This window comes from Schistocerca nitens, chromosome 3, assembly GCF_023898315.1.
Source record: "Schistocerca nitens isolate TAMUIC-IGC-003100 chromosome 3, iqSchNite1.1, whole genome shotgun sequence".
Taxonomy (NCBI): Eukaryota; Metazoa; Arthropoda; class Insecta; order Orthoptera; family Acrididae; genus Schistocerca; species Schistocerca nitens.
The window spans coordinates 808042210-808063381 of NC_064616.1; the positions used below are offsets into that span (position 1 = coordinate 808042210).

The following is a 21172-nucleotide window of genomic DNA, read 5'->3' on the forward strand; positions in this document are numbered from 1 at the left end:
CAATGTTCTACAGTCTTTAAAATACTTGAATCAATTGGCACACAGCATGTATGCATGTTCAGGCAATTCAAACATTTTGGTACAGATTTTCCCTAATACCAAGAAAAAAAAGATGTTGAAGTTTGTATAGATTTTTGAATTTTTCTTCCAAAAGCGCTGACAGTATTATCACCATTTGTAATTTGAAGATAATTTAGGTTTTTATTTTTATTTTTTTCTGCTATGTCCAAATGGAAAATCAGGTATGTGGATGTATTTTTGAAAAAGTGGAGAACCAAAAGTAAATTATATGCTGCTCATGTTGGTGGTCCCCCGCCACAGGTGAAGCAATGTACAGTCTCCACAATCATGTAAAATGATACTACAAGATTATTACAATGGTGAGGAGACAAAAAAATAAAGAAGTCTTAAAATATGAAAAGGAAAGCACCTATATGAAGATAACAGAAGATAATTGTATGCAAAAGTATCAAAAACTTCTAACAATCAAACAATGGAAAATCCAGGATGGAATGTAACATTATTGTCGCAGAAGAAGCTGAGTAGCACAGTCACCCTGGTGTAGTTGTTATGATACAAGACTGTTGCATGGAGTGTCACCTGAACTCTAAAATTTTAATTTCTATATTCGGTTTGAGTACATTCTAGAAGTATCCACAAATGTCAAGAATCATTGTACTTGAATGTTCTGTAACTGTGTATATACCGTATGTGTTCTGGCTGGAGGCAGTTCGCTCCATGCTCTTGTATGTGCAAGTGCTGAATAAACCTTCGTAAAGTGAAGTTAGTGTTCGTCATTCACCTAATTACACCTTCTTCTATGTGACATTATTCTGAAGGAGGCGCCAGGTATTGGAACTTGTGATAGTGCACATTATCGACGACACCGTGGCTGAAGATAAATTAAAGTGCAGGGTGCAGCGTCCAGGAGAAACTACAGCATACTGCATTCAAGAACTCTTGGAGTTGTGTAAAATAGTGGATCCTAGAATGAAGGAGGAAGATAAGGTTACACATCTCATGAAGAGTGTTGCTGAGGACATGTATCAAGCCGTAATCCTGAAGGAGGTTTCCACAACAGATGACTTCATAAAATGGTGCCAAGTATATCGAGACAATGCGTCAAAACAGAATTACACGCAAGAAGTTTGAACGTCTTCCAAATGTCATATCCATATCTGTGATGGAGGAAGGAACTGATTTCACAAGTGTTCTTCGTCAGATAGTGAGAGAGGAAGTTCAGAAGGCACTTGGATTGCATGGTGAGCAAATAACTGAGACGCTTCAAGAGATCATGGGGGGGGGGGGGGGAAATGGAACAGACATTGAACCCAATCTCTTGTCCTTGATTTCCCTTTAAAACGGTGAAAAAGTAGAGACCCAGGGAAAGTTACCTTACAACAATGCCACATGAGGAACCTGTTTGGGCACCAAGGAAGAATGACGTCTGGAGGACCCAGGATAACCAACCAGTATGTTTCCACTGCAGATGACCAGGACATGTGGTGCACTATTGTCGAGAAAGGTGGTGGATATGTGATGACGCCCGCGTCAGAAGACAGCAGACCGATCTTGTGACAGCCTTTTTGTTGTGCCCATCTGCAACTCAGCATCTCCACTATATGGTGAGTACCAACTTTACTGTTCATAATATTGTCACATAGAAGGAGGTGTAATTAGATGAATGATCAACACTAACTTCACTTAACAAAGGTTTATTTAGCACTTGCACAAACAAGAGCACAGAGCGAACTGCCTCCAGCCAGAACACATACGGTATATATATAGTTACAGAACATTCCAGTACAATGATTCTTGACATTTGTGGATACTTCTAGACTGTATTGAACAGAATATATAAATTAAAATTTTACAGTTCGGGTGAGTTTTGAACTCACTACCCACCATGCGACAGTCTAGTATCATAACCGTTACACCACAGTGACTGTCCTACTCAGCTTCTTCTGCGACACTGCTCCCTCCGTAAGAGAACAGCGTCTCGCTGTTACGTCCTCCTAGTCTGGGAAGAGTCATGGATCCTGCATACTCCGACTCTCGATGACTGTTGTTCGCCCTGGTGGTGATCTTCTCAGAACTTCCTTTGGCGCTATGCTCTTTGTCACCTTTCCGCTTGTTGCCTGTTGCTGGAGCTATGAATTTACCCTGGGTTGGGGGATCCTTATAGGGCTTCATTTGAAGAACGTGGACTGCATCTCTGATCTTTCGTCGTCTTGTGTCAGGGTCGAAATCTTCAACTTCATAAGTAACATCAGAGAACTGTTTTACAACCTTATAAGGTCCAAAGTAGCGCCTGAGGAGCTCCTCAGAGACACCAACCTTCTGAACAGGAGTGAAGATCCAGACGAGGTCACCAGGCTGGTAGACAACAGTGCGGTGGTTCGCGTCATACTTTCAGCGATCATTTTCTTGAGCTTGCAGCGTGCGGAGTCAAGCTAACTGCATTCCTCAGCTCTGGGTAACACCTGGTCAATGTAGTCGTCATCCACATCATTAGGATGTAATGGAAACACAGTGTCCATCGTCGTAGTAGCGTCACACTCATGCACAAGAAAAAATGGCTTAAATCCTGTGGTGTCTTGTTTGGCGCTGCTTCACCGTCGACTTGTTTAATTTGCTCTTCACCTGTGGATTGAAGTATTCAGAGAACTCTTGAAGAATGGCAAATAGGTTCTTCTGTTATTTCTTAGCGAGATCTGATGATAGTCAAGCTAGAAGATCTTGTCTCGTAGTGGTAGTGCCAAGTTTTCCCACAGACTTGGCATGGGAGCTTTCTATAATGCTCCGCTGTTTGGCAATTTACAGCTCAGCGTTTGCTATGCACATGCGTCTTGGAAGGATCTGCGGTTCTCAGTGACAGTTAACTATCCACAGTTCACCAAATCCATTCTTAAAAAAGACAACAGAGGCTGGGATGACCAAGTTATTCTTCAGTGGTATGCCTCTCTTACATTCCACTACAAGATCCATGGGTGGATGCATGGCATAACACATGACAGTTACCTTTCTAGCACTGACTGCAGGAATGATCACTTCATCCAGCACACTCAGATGTGCATCTTCCTGTCCACAGTATCTCATCTAGCATAATCTTCGAGCAGCCACAATCTATAATTGCCTGAGAAGCTTTCAAAAAGTCCCATAGGAAAATGACGCCATGACTACACTCTTGTAAGACAATGAATTCTAATGGCTGTGTATGGCCACTTATACCCATACGAATGACACATCTTCCTGTAGGTTTTACATATTTCCCATTAGCCACTTTCAGCAGAGATGTTTTGTTGTAACAGAAAAGGGTGGTAATGACAGTGGCACGTAAAGTGCCCTCCGCCACACACCATTGGGTGGCTTGCGGAGAATAAATGTAGATGTAGATGTAGATATGGTTTTCTGAAATTGGCAATGGTACTTCTCAAAAATGACTGAATATGATGCTCCAAAGTCCACAAGAGCTTGAGCTGGGTGGCCATCCATGAGGATATTGACGTAGTTTCCCATCATTTTTGTAGTGATCGACGTCGGAGGATTTTTCTCTTCTGCGGCCTCACCTCCAAGGAAGGTATGGTGGCTAGGTGATCGGCTGGAGATTCTAAACGGCAATGGAGACCTTGATCAGCATTTTGGGGAGCGTCCTCTCCAGCGACTAGTTTGCAGCGATGGTAAGCTACATCGTCCTGCACCCACATCTTGTTCATCTTCATCATACCCAGGGTAAATTCGAAGCTCCAGCAACAGGCAACAAGCGGAAAGGTGACAAAGAGCGTAGCGCCAAAGGAAGTTCTGAGAAGATCACCGCCAGTGTGAGCATCAGTCATCGAGAGTCGGAGTATGCAGGATCCATGACTCTTCCCAGACTAGGAGGAAGTAACACTGGGACGCTGTTCTCTTACGGAGGGAGCAGTGTCGCAGAAGAAGCTTAGTAGGTGTAATGGTTATGATACTAGACTGTCGCATGGTGGGTAGTGAGTTCAAAACTCACCCAAACTGCAAAATTTTAATTTCTATATTCGGTTCAATACAGTCTAGAAGTATCCACAACTGTCAAGAATCATTGTACTGGAATGTTCTGTAATTGTATATATACCGTATGTGTTCTGGCTGGAGGCAGTTCGCTCTGTGCTCTTGTTTGTGCAAGTGCTAAATAAACCTTTGTTAAGTGAAGTTAGTGTTGATCATTCATCTAATTACACCTTCTTCTATGCGACAATATTATGAACATTAAAGTTGGTACTCACCTTATAGTGGAGATGATGAGTTGCAGATAGGCACAACAAAAAGACTGTCACAATATAAACTATCAGCCAACGAGGCCTTTGTCAAATATAGATGACAAACAAACACACACACACACACACATATATATATATATATATATATATATATATATATATATATGATGTGTGTGTGTGTGTGTGTGTGTGTGTGTGTGTGTGTGTGTGTGTTTGTCATCTATTTTTGACAAAGGTCTTTTGGCCAAAAGCTTATATTGTGACTGTCTTTTTGTTGTGCCTATCTGCAACTGAGTATCTCTGCTATATGGTGAGTAGCAAGTTCTTTGCTTTTCATAAAAACTTCTAACACATATGCAGTGTCCAAAAAAAACTACACATACAGATCTGTAGTGTATTTAGATGTGAGAGAAATAAACACTTTTTTTATGTGAAAAAAAAAAAATCACAGGTGCACAACTGTTCGATTTGAAAAGTTGAGCCAGTACTGTTGCCATCAAGTTCTCTTGATCTCACTCCTATGGATTCCTTTTTGTGGGGAGAGATGAAATGTGAGATGTACGAGACACTGATATGCACTCCAGATGAGCTGGTTACCCATTTGATTGCAGAATTATTTGTGAAACATCTAGTTGTTTTGAACAAGTTAAACAACCACAGATGCCAGTTGTGCATTAATGCAAATGCACAACATTTTCACCAACAGCACTAAAACAATATTCATCATACAGCACTTTGGGCACAATCTCTAAACATCACTAGCATTGAAATCTTCATGAACCCCTAGTGAGGAAAATGTTAACCTATGAAATTTTTGTCACATAAAAGAGTGTTGCTTTTTATCTCCTGTAAACACTCCAAAAGTTTTTATACATAGATTTTTACAACCTGAATATACAACTCTGTATTTGTGTGCATTTAATTTAGCAATATACCAATTTCACAGGTCTGTGAAGAAATTATGTAGCAAAAATGGATTTAAAATTAAGTTGTCCTAATGCTTATGTGGTAGGCAGAGTATGCACTATCTGGAGCTTTATGCTGCTGTCAAAAATGAAGTGCTTTGCCGAGATAAGAGATACACAGAGAGTGTATTGGACTTCCAAAGATTTTAATGAAGTATAGTGGAATCAAAGTCTGTCTCTATCAGGCATATAGAACATAAGTCAAGCTTTTTTAAAATTTGTGCTGCTTGTAAATATTTAGTGTCGTAGCATTATTAAGTTGTGGATGTTTTGAGTAAATGTTTTTTAATAATGTAGAATTAGCTAAAAATGTACTATCTTATGAAGAATGCAAAAAAAGCAGAACAACTCATCTAGAACAACCATTCTGGAACCATAAAACTGTACAGTTTCATCTGAAGAAACAAATTTGATATCTGCACATCAGAAGTTAATAAGGTTACAACAGTACACTGTTTGCTTTTTTTTTATATATAGGTCCCATATTTGTCAAAATGTATATAGATTATAAATATTCCCATAGAATACCTATAGATGGGCGCAAAAGAAATAAACAATTGACATGTTTTCTTCTACATATCCCAGTACAGAGTACTAACAGGAATTTTCAGTTCCCAAGGCTCATACAGTTTAGGAGAATCTCAAAAGTAAAATGACTACTGAGTAGTTGTGGCTGTGCACTTTCCTGCCTGATGTTATTTACTCCTTCTTACAAGATTGTTGCATCAGGATACAAACCCTGCTCTGAAATTTGTATGACAATGTTATGTATGTGATAATTGAAACTATATCATGATATTATATTAATGCCTAATAGAGTCGTAATTATTATTTTTTATTTTATTACCTGACTATTACTTGGTAAATGTCCAGCTTCAGAGGCATCTCAAATAGTGTTTTTTTTTATTTAATTATTTTTTTTAATAGCACAGGACAAAGACAACTGCTGGTAACATTCAAGTAATTATTCACTTATATAAGCATGGCAATCAGCAATTAATTTTTGGTGTTGTGCAATTGGCTAGGGTGATGCTTTACACCGATAGATAACAACATTAATGTCAATGAAATTCTACAATGTATGTGACAGTATTGTCAATACATAATATTCTCTTATGTTTCATCTGGTATTGCAAATGGCCTTCCTTGGGGTGTTTTGCTTGACTGCTGAATGACAAAAACTGTACTTCTTATATACCAGTAGAAGAAGCTGTTTTCGTAATTTGATTGGGTATTGAGAATGAGGAGGACGGGCATTACATGTTACTTATTGGCATTTTCTGTGTTTGATTCCACTGGTGGAAATAGGCAAATGAGAAATAGACAGCAGTTATGGCGTGGCACTCGCTTACTTGTTCCTAGTGCCGGCTGAGGCACACCAGTTCTTTGAATACCAACAGTCCCTATGGTCTCCTACATAACTTTGCGTGTTGCTTTCAAGAGCTGTCATCCCTCAGCAATATTACTGCTGGCAGCCAAGACAACGGAAGTCTGCACCCATCTTCTCTATTCATGTTTGCAAGTCACTTGGTTATTTCTACCCTTCTCCAACCTTCTTCCTTGAGATAAGAGGCTGTTTTGCCATTACATAGGATTCTCGAAATGTTGCCTGTTTTCCGTACTCATCCAGTGCTCTGCCAGCAATGACTTGTGGCATTGGCTTAGGTGTATGAATCGCTCATGATCTGATATCTGTGTGCTAATCAGTTGCTCCATCTCATCTAAATACACCGGTCCACACTCACAGCTGATTTCGTAGACTCCAGCAGTAAGTAGCTTGTTGACTGCATCTTTTGTTGACCGAATACATCTTTTGTTTCATCTCTACTTTATAAAATTGGTTTGATACCCGCTTGATGGAATATTTTGCCCACATATTCAGCGACCCCTTGTAAACATGGTAGGGATTTCTATTTCTATCAGTAACAAGAAAAAAGGCAAATACCAATAAATGACAGCCAACAGCCCCCCCCCCCCCCCCATCCTCAGTGCCCTGTCAGTTTTTTCTCATTCAGCAGTAAGCAAAACACCCTGAGGAAGGCCATTTGCAACAGTGGTCAAAACATTCAGGAATTTTGTATATTGATAATCCAGTCATGTACCCTGAAGAATTTTTTTGACAGTGACAATGTCTGCGGAAGCTTACACTTACAACCAATGACCGAGCGAGGTGGCATAGTGGTATAGTGGTTAGCACACTGGACTCACATTTCGGAGGACAGCGGTTCAAACCCTCGTCCGGCCGTCCTGATTTAGGTTTTCTGTGATTTGCCTAAATCACTTCGGGCGAATGCCAGGATGGTTCCTTTGAAAGGGCATTGCTAACTTCCTTCCCCATCCTTCCCTAATCCGATGGGACTGATGACCTCGCTGTTTGGTCCCTTCCCCACAACCAACCAACCAACTTACAAACAACATTAATGTTATCAACAATTGTCTTGGGCATGTGCTAAAGAAAACAGTATTTATAAAATGGCACTGAAGATTTTCCTGACACTAGTCTGGAAATAAAATAAAAAATTAAAGTACCTTGTATTGGGTAGTTTCTGTTAGGCTATTTCAGGAAGAATGGCAAATATTTTAGCTGGTGGCATTATAGACTAATTCAAATAAAACATTTCATGTAATATATGTCAACTGTTATTGATCATAGTGAGTTGTTAGAATGTAACACTTACAAATACTCGTGGAAGGTGTTGCGCAAATCAAAATGTTAAATTCAAAGTTGCTTTTCATAAATTCCCCTTCCTACCTCAATGCACTTTCTAACTCTCTTGGCAACACCAAATAATCAATTTGTGTCTCATGTTTACTTTTTCTTTGTTAACTTCACCTTTCAACTGCCCCACAGGTAACATCTTAAGGGGTAAGGTTAAGGGACCTCAGTGGCCAAGAAACATGACCATTTCTGCTGATCCATCTTCCGTGGAATGTTAGGTTTAGAGGACGCATCACCTGATGATTAGAATGTGCACGGCCACTCTCATGCTAGAAATCAAAGGAAGCTCTTGCAATAATGCTAGAAACTCATTTTCAAGGAAGTCTAGTTCCTGTTAGACAATGTAGTAACACAACAGGCCCAATCAACTGACTGTTTATCATGGCACACTACACATTTACATAGAAGCATTCTTGAAAATTTGTCTCCTCAAAGGCACATGGGTTTTGTCACGCCACCAGTGTAAGTTACGCACATTATTGATACTGTTGTGAGTGGAAGTGGCTTCATCAGTACACAGTATTAATGAGGTTACTCAGTGATTTTCAATTAGTCAGTGACTAAATTCCAGTCGTGTACTTTCATCTCCGTCTTGGAGGTATTGAATCCACTGTAAATGATAAGGATACAGGCCATGCATATGTAATATCCACCATATTCCTGTATGCTGAACACTGATATGTGTAGAAATTCTGTGTGTGCATGTTGAAGGACTATGATCTACCAACTGAATAATGTTTTACAGTTCATCAACAGTTTATTTATTTGCATGTTCAGGTGAAATACGGTTGCTGGGCACTGCATTAGTCTGGCACAATTTAGTGAAAACGTGAGTGAACAATGTAGAATCTAGTATTCTGCTGTTAGGAAATTGTCTGTCATATTCTCTACAAGCAGCAGCAGTGTTTCCACTACAAAACCTATACACGAATACCATATTAGCATACTCAGAATTTTTAAATCCATGCAGCATGGTTAAATGATACAGTAGAATTGGCCAACAAATCATAATCACAATAACAATTGACAAAATCAGTTTTGTAAACTCAAGTAAAACTTCCTAGCTGGAACTTCAAAGAAATAACGGCAATCAATAAATAAACCCATAGCAACTGGAGAAGCAACAAGTGAAATAAAAACTTATCTATTTAATCAGCTGTGTCTCTTCAACCATTAAATATTGGACACACAACATGAAATGTCTTATTTGAATTAGTCTCACTATCACCTCCTAAAGGAGGCTCCAGTCTTCATCTGGCCACCCTGGTTTAGGTATTCTGTGGTTTCTCTAAATTACTTCAGGCCAGCCAACTGCCTTTCCCATCACTGTCAAACTAGACCTGTAAGTATCTCTGTATGTGTGCCAACATAGTGACACTTTTCCTCAAAAAGCAAGATTATCTTATCTAGAATAAAGCAGTTTGTTATGGAGTACATCATCTTAATTAAAACATTTGGCGAAGATGAGTTTTCATCACAGATCAAAAAGTTTTATAATATCTGACGGTAGTTGCAAAAGGATGCATTCTTACTCAAGCAATACACATTTTTCCGCTCTGCCTGATGCACTGAACATGAACAAATTTATACACAAAATGTTATTTCATACTGGTCAGAATCAATAAGCCAACAGCATTTGTGTGGAATTTTATTTTTTGAATTTTTGAGAATTAAGGACTAAAATGTTTCCTGTGATCCAATGAAATGAAATGATCATATGCCAGTACTGGCCTGGAAACCCTCTCTGGGGTTGTTCAGCTGCCTGGAGCAAGTCTTTCTATTTGACGCCATTTCAGTGACTTGCATGTCTTTCTAATGAAGATGAGATAAAAGATTAAGATTACACAAACACACTGTCCCCGAGCAAACAAAACCTCCAGCTTTGCCGAGAATTGAACTGAATGCTGTGCGATCTCTAGTGGCTGTGACACTAACCACCAGACCATGAGGTGCAGGCCATGATTTAAAGAGTGGGATTCTTGCACTTGGCCATTAAAAGAATTTAGTCATTTCTTATAATTCTTGCCACACATTTTAAGGCCCTTTGCACATGATTTATATGGGTTAATGAAAGCTCAGTGTGGAATAACAATTCTTGAAACACTGTTATTACATTTCTTAAATTTTCAGTATAATTACTGTGAAGGAATCTCTCAATGGAACATTCCGTTTCACTGGTGATACAGTTCTGTCACTGCAAGAAACATGCAATTGAGACCATCATGTTTCACCTTCCCTGATAATACCTTATAATATGTACAAACACAGGCCTAGAAGTTAAATTTTGTTTCTTCACTGCACTCAAAATGTAATGACAACTTTTCTACTTGCTGGACATTACAGGATTTGAAAAGATCAGTGCGCTACACTATGTCATCAAAAGTGTCTGGACACCTAGCTCAAAATGACTTACAAGCTCATGGCACCCGCCATCAGTAATGCTGGGATTCAATATAGTGTTGGCCCACCCTTAGACTTCATGACAGCTTCCACTCTTGCAGGTAGACATTCAATCAGTACACTATGTGATCAAAAGTATCCGGACACCCCCAAAAACATATGTTTTTCATATTAGGTGCATTGTGCTGCCACCACCTGCCTGGTACTCCATATCAGCGACTGCAGTAGTCATTAGAAATTGTGAGAGAGCAGAATGGGGCTCTCCGCAGATCTCACGGACTTCGAACGTGGTCAGGTGATTGGGTGTCAATTGTGTCATATGTCTGTACATGAGATTTCCACACTCCTAAACATCACTAAGACCACTGTTTCTGATGTAATAGTGCAGTGGAAACATGGAGGGCCATGTACAGCACAAAAGCGTACAGGCTAACCTCGTCTGTTGACTGACAGAGACTGCCGACAGTTGAAGAGGATCGTGATGTGTAATAGGCAGACATCTATCCAGACCATCACACAGGAATTCCAAACTGCATCAGGATGCACTGCAAGTAGTATGACAGTTAGGTGGAAGGTGAGACAACTTCGCTTTCATGGTCGAGCAGCTGCTCATAATCCACACATCACACAGGTAAATGCCAAAGAATGCCTAGCTTGATGTCAGGAGCATAAACATTGGACGATTGAACAGTGGAAAAATGTTGTGTAAAGTGACAAATCATGGTACACAATGTGGCAATCCAATGGCAGGGTGTGAGTATGGCGAGTTCCTGGTGAATGTCATCTGCCAGCGTGTGTAGTGCCAACAGTGAAATTCAGAGGCAGTGGTATTATGGTGTGGTTGTGTTTGTCATGGAGGAGGCTTTCAGCCCTTGTTGTTTTGCATGACACTATCACAGCACAGGCCTACATTGATGTTTTAAGCACCTTCTTGCTTCCCACTGTTGAAGAGCAATTCGGGGATGGTGATTGCATCTTTCAACACGATTGAGCACCTGTTCATAATGCACGGCCTATGACGGAGTGGTTAGATGACAATAATGGGTGTGGGTAACACAGCTTAACCTTTTCTATGTACTAAGTGTTTCTTCTCTCTTTTTTATTGATATGTGAGGTGTTCGTGAAAAATAACAAGAGATTAATGTTTTCAGTTAATTGTGACTGTATGATATTTGTGACATTTCAGCTTCCTTGAAGGCCATGAATTTTTAATGATATTCAGTACTATCTGGGACTGTCATATATGAATTTCTTGTTTATAGTATTAACTGATTATGAAAATGGGTGACAGCTGGAAAACTGTTTTAATTGTTTATGGCTTCACTCTTTTCATGTGCCTTCTTCTAAATTTTTGTATCCTTTCATACGATAAGTACTGGAAATTTAATTTGAAAAAGCAAATGTAAAAAGAATTCATATTGGTATTTTAAGGTTGGTTGGTTGTTTCGGAGAAGGAGACCAGACAGCGAGGTCATCAGTCTCATCGGATTAGAGAAGGATGTGGAAGGAAGTCGGCCGTGCCCTTTCAAAGGAACCATCCCGGCATTTGCCTGGAGCGATTTAGGGAAATCACGGAAAATCTAAATCAGGATGACCGGACGCGGGATTGAACCGTCGTCCTCCCGAATGCGAGTCCAGTGTCTAACCACTGCGCCACCTCGCTCGGTATTGGTATTTTAACTACAATGAAGTACTTATGAAACACTTCTCTATTTTGTGACATTAATTAATTTGACACTATTTATTTTTCTTGGTATATTTAAGCTTAATCTCTTATTCTCTTCCTGATGGCTTCCATTAATATAATTACTTCCACTTGGGTGATTGGCTGGTTGATCAGTTGTTTGAGCATTCAGTATTCACATTTTCAGCACCTTTCCTTTAGTGTAAAATTTACAATACCTTTGTTTCTACTACCCTTGGAGCAAGTCACAAGACAAAATTCTACTCAGTTGATAATGCAATAAAAATGTAACAGTATTTAAAATTGTTTCTGATGAACATGTGGATCACTGTCCATCAACCAAATAAAGATATAAGGCATAATTAAATACACATATGCTTGTGGCTTATTGGTCATGCAACACCAGGGATGAACCAGACCTTCTGCAGCACAATGAAATCTCCTACTTAATAGCTTAGGGAGAAGTTATGATAATACACAAAAGCTTAAAATGTCATTTCACACTCATCCTGCAGTGGCAAGCAAGTTCTCATTTATGTCAAGGTGTGCTCTACTACCAGCATATAAGTAAAACTGGTTAAAATATGTTTCACCGAAATTAGTACATCACAAGTTTAACCAACATAGACAATCATGAATATGCAAGTATGTTAAAACAACTTCATCTCTTTTTATTGCTGGATGGAGACAGCTGTTTGTATTGATGCCGACTTCAAATGTCACAGCTTATTATCAGTTATAAGCAATAAGTGTTTTCCCATTGGCTCATGAACATATAGTTCAACAACACAGTAATGGTATGCAGGGGGATGGAACACTACATTTTGGTCAGTTCCCCAAAAGTTTCCTTGTTAATTCCATCTATTTTATTTCTCTCGATTCCAACGTGGGAGGTATGCAGCAGAATGTCACTACCTTATCTTGCTGCTGCAACTGGTAAAGAGTATCCCAAATGCTCCAGAGCCTCTTTTGCTGCAGATATTCCAGGGCTGCAGGACATCATGACATTCAGCATAAAAAATTGCAAATTCAGGAGATGTGGTCAGTGAATACAATTGTACATCACACGCAATTCACCTGCTTCAACTCACTTTTGTGTCTCCAATTTCAAAATCATAGTTTTATTTCATAATCTCACAAAATTTGAATTGAAAACTATGATTTGAAGTACAGGGCTTACTCTACTGCTTTACATTGAAAAACCTTCTAGTCCTTTCTAAAAGTCAGGGCAGAGGCCTACTCTTACACTGAGGTAAAATCTTTATGTCTGCTAAATTGTATTAGATGCTGTTTCATTAGAAAATGAATGATCTTGTGGGGTTAGGAAATCATGCATATAAGTATTCCATACACAGATGGGCAACTGATGTTATTGGACAATGGAGTGATGTCTGTACTTGCATGCATTATCAGGAGCTGCTGGAAAATGGATAATGCTTTTTTTCCCCAGCTTCAGCATATATGCCATGTATGAAGCTTGTTCTGTAAAACCAAGCAGTCAACCTAATGCCCTAATTATAGACTGCACAACATCTTAATATATGAAGTTCATGCAAATCCATGTATAGTATATCAATAATTATGGCAGAACAGAATGAAGTTTCTATAAAACTGTTGCCACCCCCCCCCCCCCTTTTGCCTCCCCCCATCCCTAAACTTCGACACTAAGCATTTCAGTGTGTGAAGTGGATTCACCGCTCTTGCTTTAAGGTATCTCAAATGTGGCAGCCAATACACCTGTTGTCTGGTTAAGACACAGGAACTCACCAAATTCTAAAAAGATAGAGGAGTCCCCTTATCGGCAAGTCAGGTATGGAAAAAAGCATTGTGTTAATAATTAAAATAGATGCCCACAAGTCAGTCTGCAGAAAACTTGAACCCAGTATTCTCCACCCATTTCTCCAACTTTTTGAGCATCAGTTGAAGCTGATGACATGTGGCTGAATCACTGAAGAACAACGAGAAAAATAAAGAAATTGCTCACTTGCAAAGAACACTCAACAGGACTTTATATCCAAATTATATACTATTAAATGGTTAACACTTCTAATTCTTCCCTGGGGAGACACCATTCTTTTGAATAAAATGATAAAGTGCTTCTTTGTATATAAAATGTGAATTAGTAGGAAGAATGCTAGGTTCTCTCCTGATTGTCTGAACTTATCAATTTGCAGTGCCATCTGCCTGTCTCTGATTGCACAGTGACATTTGCAGTTCCATTAGCTTACAGGCTCCCTGCTTTCCTTTCTCGAGGCCTTTAGAATAGATGTACCAGCAGTGGTGTGATGTAGTTCACCCACTCCTGGATGCTGCCTTCATGTGCAAATATCAGTAGATGGATGTGCAGTGTTTAGCTTGCTCTGCTGACCAATTTTGTAAGATTCCTTTTAGGACAGCTCTTTCCACAAGGTGTAACCAGATTGGGAATTATTTCCCCGAATGTAAATAGGTACTAGCTTCCCAGCAGTCAGTGCCTGCAAGAGCAGACAAGTGAACTGAAAGACAGCAATAGCTGAAAAGGGTCCTGTCACTGAGCTGATGACTATCTTGCCAAGTTGAAGTGTGCCATTTGGCCTAGGCAGAGTGATGTTCTGAAATTCTTGGCACGTGGAGCAAGCATAGTGGGAGGGGTCAGGGGGGAGGGGGGGGGGGGGGGCAAACAGTATGTTGGGTATTAAAATCCTCAAGGAGAAGAAATTCCCAAGGAAGTACCTTAATGTTCTATAAATGAAACAGTAAAAAGCCATCTCTCTGGCATTTGAAACACCTCATTAAATTTGGTATGCATTATTGAACCTCAAAAGGCATATATGTATTTAGATATATATCATCTTTGTGTATTCCTGTAATGGACGTATGTTGTTTTAAGACGAATGCTGCTGTTTTCTCCAAAATGCCAGTTACTTCCTTTTCCCTCCTCACAACTACTCTTCTTGTGACTCTTTCACATCTACATTGTGGTATCACGACACTCTTATAGAACTTGAAAGTTCTGAGCAGTTATAAAACAATGAAAGTGTCACTAGCTTTATTTATTTTTAATGATGTAATCTTTATCAGAAGAGTGTCACTACCCACTCTTTTCACATCTTTCAGCATACCTGCTATTGCTTCATCACTGCTTCTCTCTTCACATCCACTTTCTACCTAAAGCCTATTTTGTATTAAAAGATGAATTTTATTTTGGAACTTCAACATGTTAGTACAACTGAGAAAGAACAGGCAGACCTGTAGAACCATGAAAAGATCACCCAAAGAAAATTTATAATGCCAGGATATGTGCAGAGTGATAAATCAAAAAATGAATATCTGTGTTATGGTAAGTGTCAGTGCAGTATCTGAACTTTTACTGAATAACAGTATTCAGATAAAAATACTGTTGTATAAAAAATAGCACACATACCTTGCTTCTCCAAATTCCAGGACGTTTGTTATGATACAATTTTGCATACATATAAAGATCTGCAGAGCTTTCAAATTTAAGTTGTTTGAACATAGTCATCAAGCAACAGAAGGTAGCAGCCTCTGTTCCTCCATACCTGAGAGAAACCAGAAACAATATATTATTTTATTTCTTTGGAGCACAGTCATCTATTTTTACATATTTTAAAATGATTTAATTATTACATTACAATTTCTACCCAGGCATATTTTACATCCTGATTTGTATTGTTGACTACTAAAACTTTTTGCCTATCTTCATCAATTTTTAATTGTTTAATTCCCTTTTTTCTCATTTGGAATTTCAAATGGCATTTAACTTTTATGTCAGTTTTGAGACACCACAGAGACAAAGTAAGCTATAGAACTGCAGAAAAGGTGAAATTACAGTATTCTATTACATTAAAGAAAACAAGTAACAGAGAGACACTGCCTCGAAAAAACTGGTTATATTACAACATAAAAGGAGATTTATCTACTACACCACAGAAATTCTTGAGTAATAAAGCACAGTGTTATAATGGTTGCATACCTGTCTACAATAACAACAGGTCCATTCTGAAATCGCAAATGCAGTTCCTGTACCAGCATGATAAGTTGAAAAACTGTACTGACTGGACTGCAGTTATGAGGCCAATTTGGACACTGAATAATTCGTGTTGTAAGTTCATAGTCATCTTGGAGTGACTGTAGTACAACATTCATTGTCATACAGGTCTCATTTTCTGCAGTGTCCACATACTTCACTTTGAAATTTTCACAATCAATTTCTTCATTTTCTATAGGCCAGAAAATTCCAAAGTCCTAGAAGCAACACAGATGGAGGAAGAAACAGTTAATAACACTCATTCTCACTACTGCAGGGAAAAAAAGATACAGTTTTTCAAATGTTGCATTTACTTTTAGTCACAGTGCTTGAGGAGATTAAATATTGTGAAATTACTGAAATGCATTGACACTAGAACAGGTTTTTTCTGATAGAAATACACATCATAAAATGTTTATCAACATCCTACTTTGGAATAGTTTCATCTCTTTTTTGATAGCCTTTTCAACTGAATCATCTTTTATCTTCATTACTTTTCACCCACACTTACATTTGCTCTTCGAAAGCTATGTTCCAGTGGTTGGAGGAGAACAAATAACACAGCAAAATTATTTTCATACTTTTCTTCTCATTTACAGATAGTATGAGTAAATGATTGTCAGTATGCTTCAGTACAAAACTAAATTTCTTTAAATTTATTGTATAGTATAGATAAGTTTTGGAAATACCTAGGACAAACTATTTCTGAAAGAGGTTCTTCATCTTCCACAAATTTGATGTGGAATCTAACTGGTATCCCATCAGGTCTAGTGGTCTTTCCTCTATTGGTTATCTTCCATCATTTTTCAGTTGCATTCACCACTTATTTCTCTATTATTTTTGCATCCCTTTGATGAAGGGAGGTACAAGCTGTGGTATGATGCTCTTGGGTGAAGCAATCTGAGAAGATACACTTACTGAACTATAGGCAATAAAATCATCATAACTTTTGAACAGTTTGATTTTGATGATGATGATGATGATGATATTTGGTGTGTGGGGCACTTAACTGCACAGTTACCAGTGCTCATAGATATTCCCAACCTTTGCACAGCCCAATCTCACCACTTTCATGAATGAAGATGAAATGATGAGGACAACACAAACACCCAGTCATCTCGAGGCAGGTGAAAATCCCTGACCCTGCCAGGAATCGAACCTGGGACCCCCTGCTCGGGAAACAAGAATGTGATTGCGAGACCACGAGCTGCGGACCTGAACAGTTTGCAATAGGATGTTCAAACTGCACAGTTGGCTGCAGGGCATGACGGGAATTAGTATGGTTTGGTTTAGTGACAAAGCCCACTTTCATTTGGATAGGTTTGTCAAATAAGAAAATTGGAACAACTGGTACATCTGAGGGGACTGAGAATCCACATTTCACGATCAAAAAGTCTCTTCACCCTCAATGGGAAACTGTGTGGTGTGCAATGTCCAGTCACGGAAAAATCAGTGTGATATTTCTTGACAACACGGTGACTACCGAACGGTATGTGAAGGTTTTAAAAGATGACTTCATCTTCTTTATCCAAAGTGACCCTGATTTTGACAAGATGTGGTTCACGCAAGATGGAGCTTGACCCCATCAATTCAGAAGAATATTTGATGTCCTGGAGGAGCACTTTGAGATCTGCATTCTGGCTCTGGGGTATCCAGAGGCCACTAGCATGGGCCTTGATTAGACACCTTTTTCTCCGGATCTGAATACATGTGACTACTTTTTTTGGGGCTGTGTTAAAGACAAGGTTTACAAAAATATTCCCAAAACCATTGCTGAGCTGAAACCAGCCATTCAAGAGGTCACTGACAGTACTGATGTTCCGACGCTTCAGCGGGTCATGCAGAATTTCGCTATTTGTCTGCACCACATCATCGCCAGTGATGGCAGATATATCGAACATTTCATAACCTAAATGCGAATATCTGTAGTGATGTAAACATGTTGAATAAAGTGTGTGAATGCCGTTGTTTGTAACTAATTTACGTTTATTTCATATAGTTCAATAACTGTCACCATGTAGTACAATCTCTAAGTATCTTGACAAGTCACTTATGTATGAAATTGAGAGTTGGTATTAAATCTGGCTGCTGAGTAGACAGTTCTCTCTATTTGCATTCTTTTTAAGCAGAGGTATCTACAGGGTCTGTTCCAAAAGTTCCAAGAATAATTTTCTTAAAGAGATTTATTGCCTTTTAACAAAAAAAAAAACTTAAAATCTTTAAAGTTTATTTCTTCTGCATCTGCAGATCACTGATACTTCACCTAGTTTACCTAGGATTCTGGTAAATCATCATTGGGAACTACCTTAAGGCAGTGCACTGAACTCTCTTTTCTCGCCTCCAATGACCCATGATGCTGTCCATTCAAGCTTTTCTTTATCCTTAGAAACAGAAAGAAGTCTGGTGATGCCAGGTCACGGCTGTATGCCATTCCTAGCATGAAAATCTTGCATGACAAGAACAGTGTGGCTCTGAGCATTGTCGTAGAAGCAGTTACTCCCATAAAATATCTAGAAGTATGTTATGGAATGATTTAAAGTGGAGCAGCCATATAAAATTAATTATAGGTAAGGCAGATACTAGAATGAAATCCATTAGAAGAATGCTCAGGAGATGTAGTCCATCAACAAAGGAATTAACTTACAAAGCCCTCATTTGATCAATACTTGAATATTGCTCAGTAATCTGGGATCTGTACCAGATATGATTTACGGAGGAAATAGAGAAGACGCAAAGAAGAGCAACATGTTTCATTACAGGTTCATTTAGTAACCACTAAAGTGACACACAAATTCTCAGCCAACTCAAACAGCAGACATTGCGAGGGAGGTGTTCTGTGTCATGATGTGGATTACTGCTAAAGTTTCAAGAGCGCACATTCCTAGAAGAGTCACCAAGTATACAGGGTGAACATTAATAAAATGAATAAACTGCAGGGACAGACTTACGATTGAAAATGAAGGAAAAAAGGTCCTATGAACACGTGTCCAGAAATGCATCATTGCCACAGTAGATGGTGCTGACAAATGGAAGCTCCTCTGACCACATGCCGCGTGTTCCTTGTGTGTTGCAGACTGTTTGATTGACACAGTGCACTATAAGCAGCAAAATGGTCTGGTATTCATGTCAGTAACATGCTAAAATGGTGATTGTGCATGGCCGTGCAGATGGAAATGGTCAAGAGGCAGCACGGCTGTACCACAACAAGCATACTCACAGATATCAACCATGTCACACAACATTTCAAGCCCTTTTTGGGAATATGTGTCATCATGAGTCCTTCCAGACAGATGAATGTGCAGGGAGGTGGCAGACTGTGTGTAAACCAGATTTGGAGGACTGGGTTCTACAGGATATTCAGAAGAATGCTAGTACATGCTCCACGCAAGTGGCCTGCCAACATAGTGTCAGCCAAATTACAATTACATATATCCTGCATGACAACTGCTACTATCCCTATCATCTGCAAGGAGAGCAAGGATTATCTGGAGCGGATTTCCCTCTACAGGAAGGATTTTTTTGATACTTTGTTCATCAGACCATCACAATTATGGGCTTTGTGTCATCAGTCCTCTTTACCGACAAAGCAACCTTTACCAGAACTGGCATCATAAATGTGCATAATTGTGATCTGTAGGCTACAGACACAGCACATGATCAGAGAAACTCAATTGACAGTGCCTTCTACTCTAGCAATGATGCATTTCTGGACACATGTTCATTGGACCTTTTTCCCTCCATTTCCAGTCAGGAATCCATCCCTGCAGTTTGTCAGTTTTATTAATGTTCACCCTGTATTGTTTCATAATGTGTATCTCTCACAAAAAGACCATGAGAATAAAATTAGAGAGATTCCAATCCACACAGAGGCTTACCAACAATCATTCTTCTTCTGACCCATTCATGACCAGAACGGGAATAGGGGGGGGGGGGGGGGGTGAGACTGATACACAAAGCACTCTCTACTACACACTGTTAAGTGGCTTCCAGATTATAGAAGTAACTGGATACATTAAAAAAAAGCTCCCCAAGTGGTGACAGGAGAAAACAAATATAAAGGTTAAAGAAATGTGCAAGCTTTTGGAGCCAGTGGCTCCTTCTTCTGGCAGAAAGGTTGAAGGAGAAGGAAGAGGGATGAAGGAAAAGGATTGGCAAGGTTCAAATGGTTCAAATGGCTCTGAGCACTATGCGACTTAACTTCTGAGGTCATCAGTCGCCTAGAACTTAGAACTACTTAAACCTAACTAACCTAAGGACATCACACACATCCATGCCCGAGGCAGGATTTGAACCTGCGACCGTAGTGGTCGCACAGTTCCAGACTGTAGTGCCTAGAACCGCACAGACTGGTAAGGTTTAGCAAAGAGGGAGAGTTCAAAAAAGTCGCCGAGAATCCCGAGTCAGGCGAGACTTACTGGGAAGGAGGTAAAAATCTTTTAATTTTGAATAATTGTGAGATTTGATAGATTGTGGAGTTCTAGATAGCGTTTCATACCTGTAAAAGACAATTACAGAAATTCCGGAATTTTTCAGTGTGAGCTTTGACTTCATTTCAAACAATTAAAATTCCATATGGCATGCTCTTCAAATGCAACTGAGAAGTAAAGAGAGTTGTACCACATAGTTCTTGACCACCATACTATGTACCAAATCCCCTATGTCAAATCTCTCTGCAGTTTTGCAAGAAACGGAGTATGCCACTTAAAATGCTAATTTATTTGTACGATTGAGAACAAAACTCTGATGATCTTTGGTACTATTCCAGAGGAGTAGGCTGCCATCAGATTTTGTCATTCACTCCTCCAATCTCAGTGTCCTTAACACCACAGAAATGACATTTTCTTTTGTGTTCACAATGTCATGATTTCATCACTTATCTGCATCCCTCATTATACATCAGTGTTCCCTCTGTTTCTACTTGGAGATATGTTTGAGTAATTTTACTTTTCACTGTTGCTAGTTGTCCGTTTTTTCCTTGCTGAATAAACTAGCCATTTGATGCAGTTTGGTGGAATTTCAGATGGTTTCTCTTTAAGTATTTTTCAAGGTCTATCAATTATTACACTTTTGTGTAAACATTGTCAAAGTTTTTGGATTCACTGAGATTTTCATCTGCCCAGTTTCTTC

At 39.2% G+C, this 21172-nt stretch overlaps 1 protein-coding gene across 3 annotated transcripts in view; it reads right to left on the reverse strand.

Moving 5' to 3' along the window:
• The window catches only part of LOC126248838 (tyrosine-protein phosphatase 99A-like), a 482348-nt gene that overhangs the window by 8759 nt on the left and 452417 nt on the right, over nucleotides 1-21172 (reverse strand). For all 3 annotated transcript variants that reach the window (XM_049950255.1, XM_049950254.1, XM_049950256.1), the window contains 2 exons: nucleotides 15992-16263; nucleotides 15422-15557 (listed from right to left, as the gene is read on the reverse strand). In XM_049950255.1, coding sequence (XP_049806212.1) covers nucleotides 15422-15557; nucleotides 15992-16263 — 408 coding nt within the window. The remainder of the gene's footprint in view (nucleotides 1-15421; nucleotides 15558-15991; nucleotides 16264-21172) is intronic.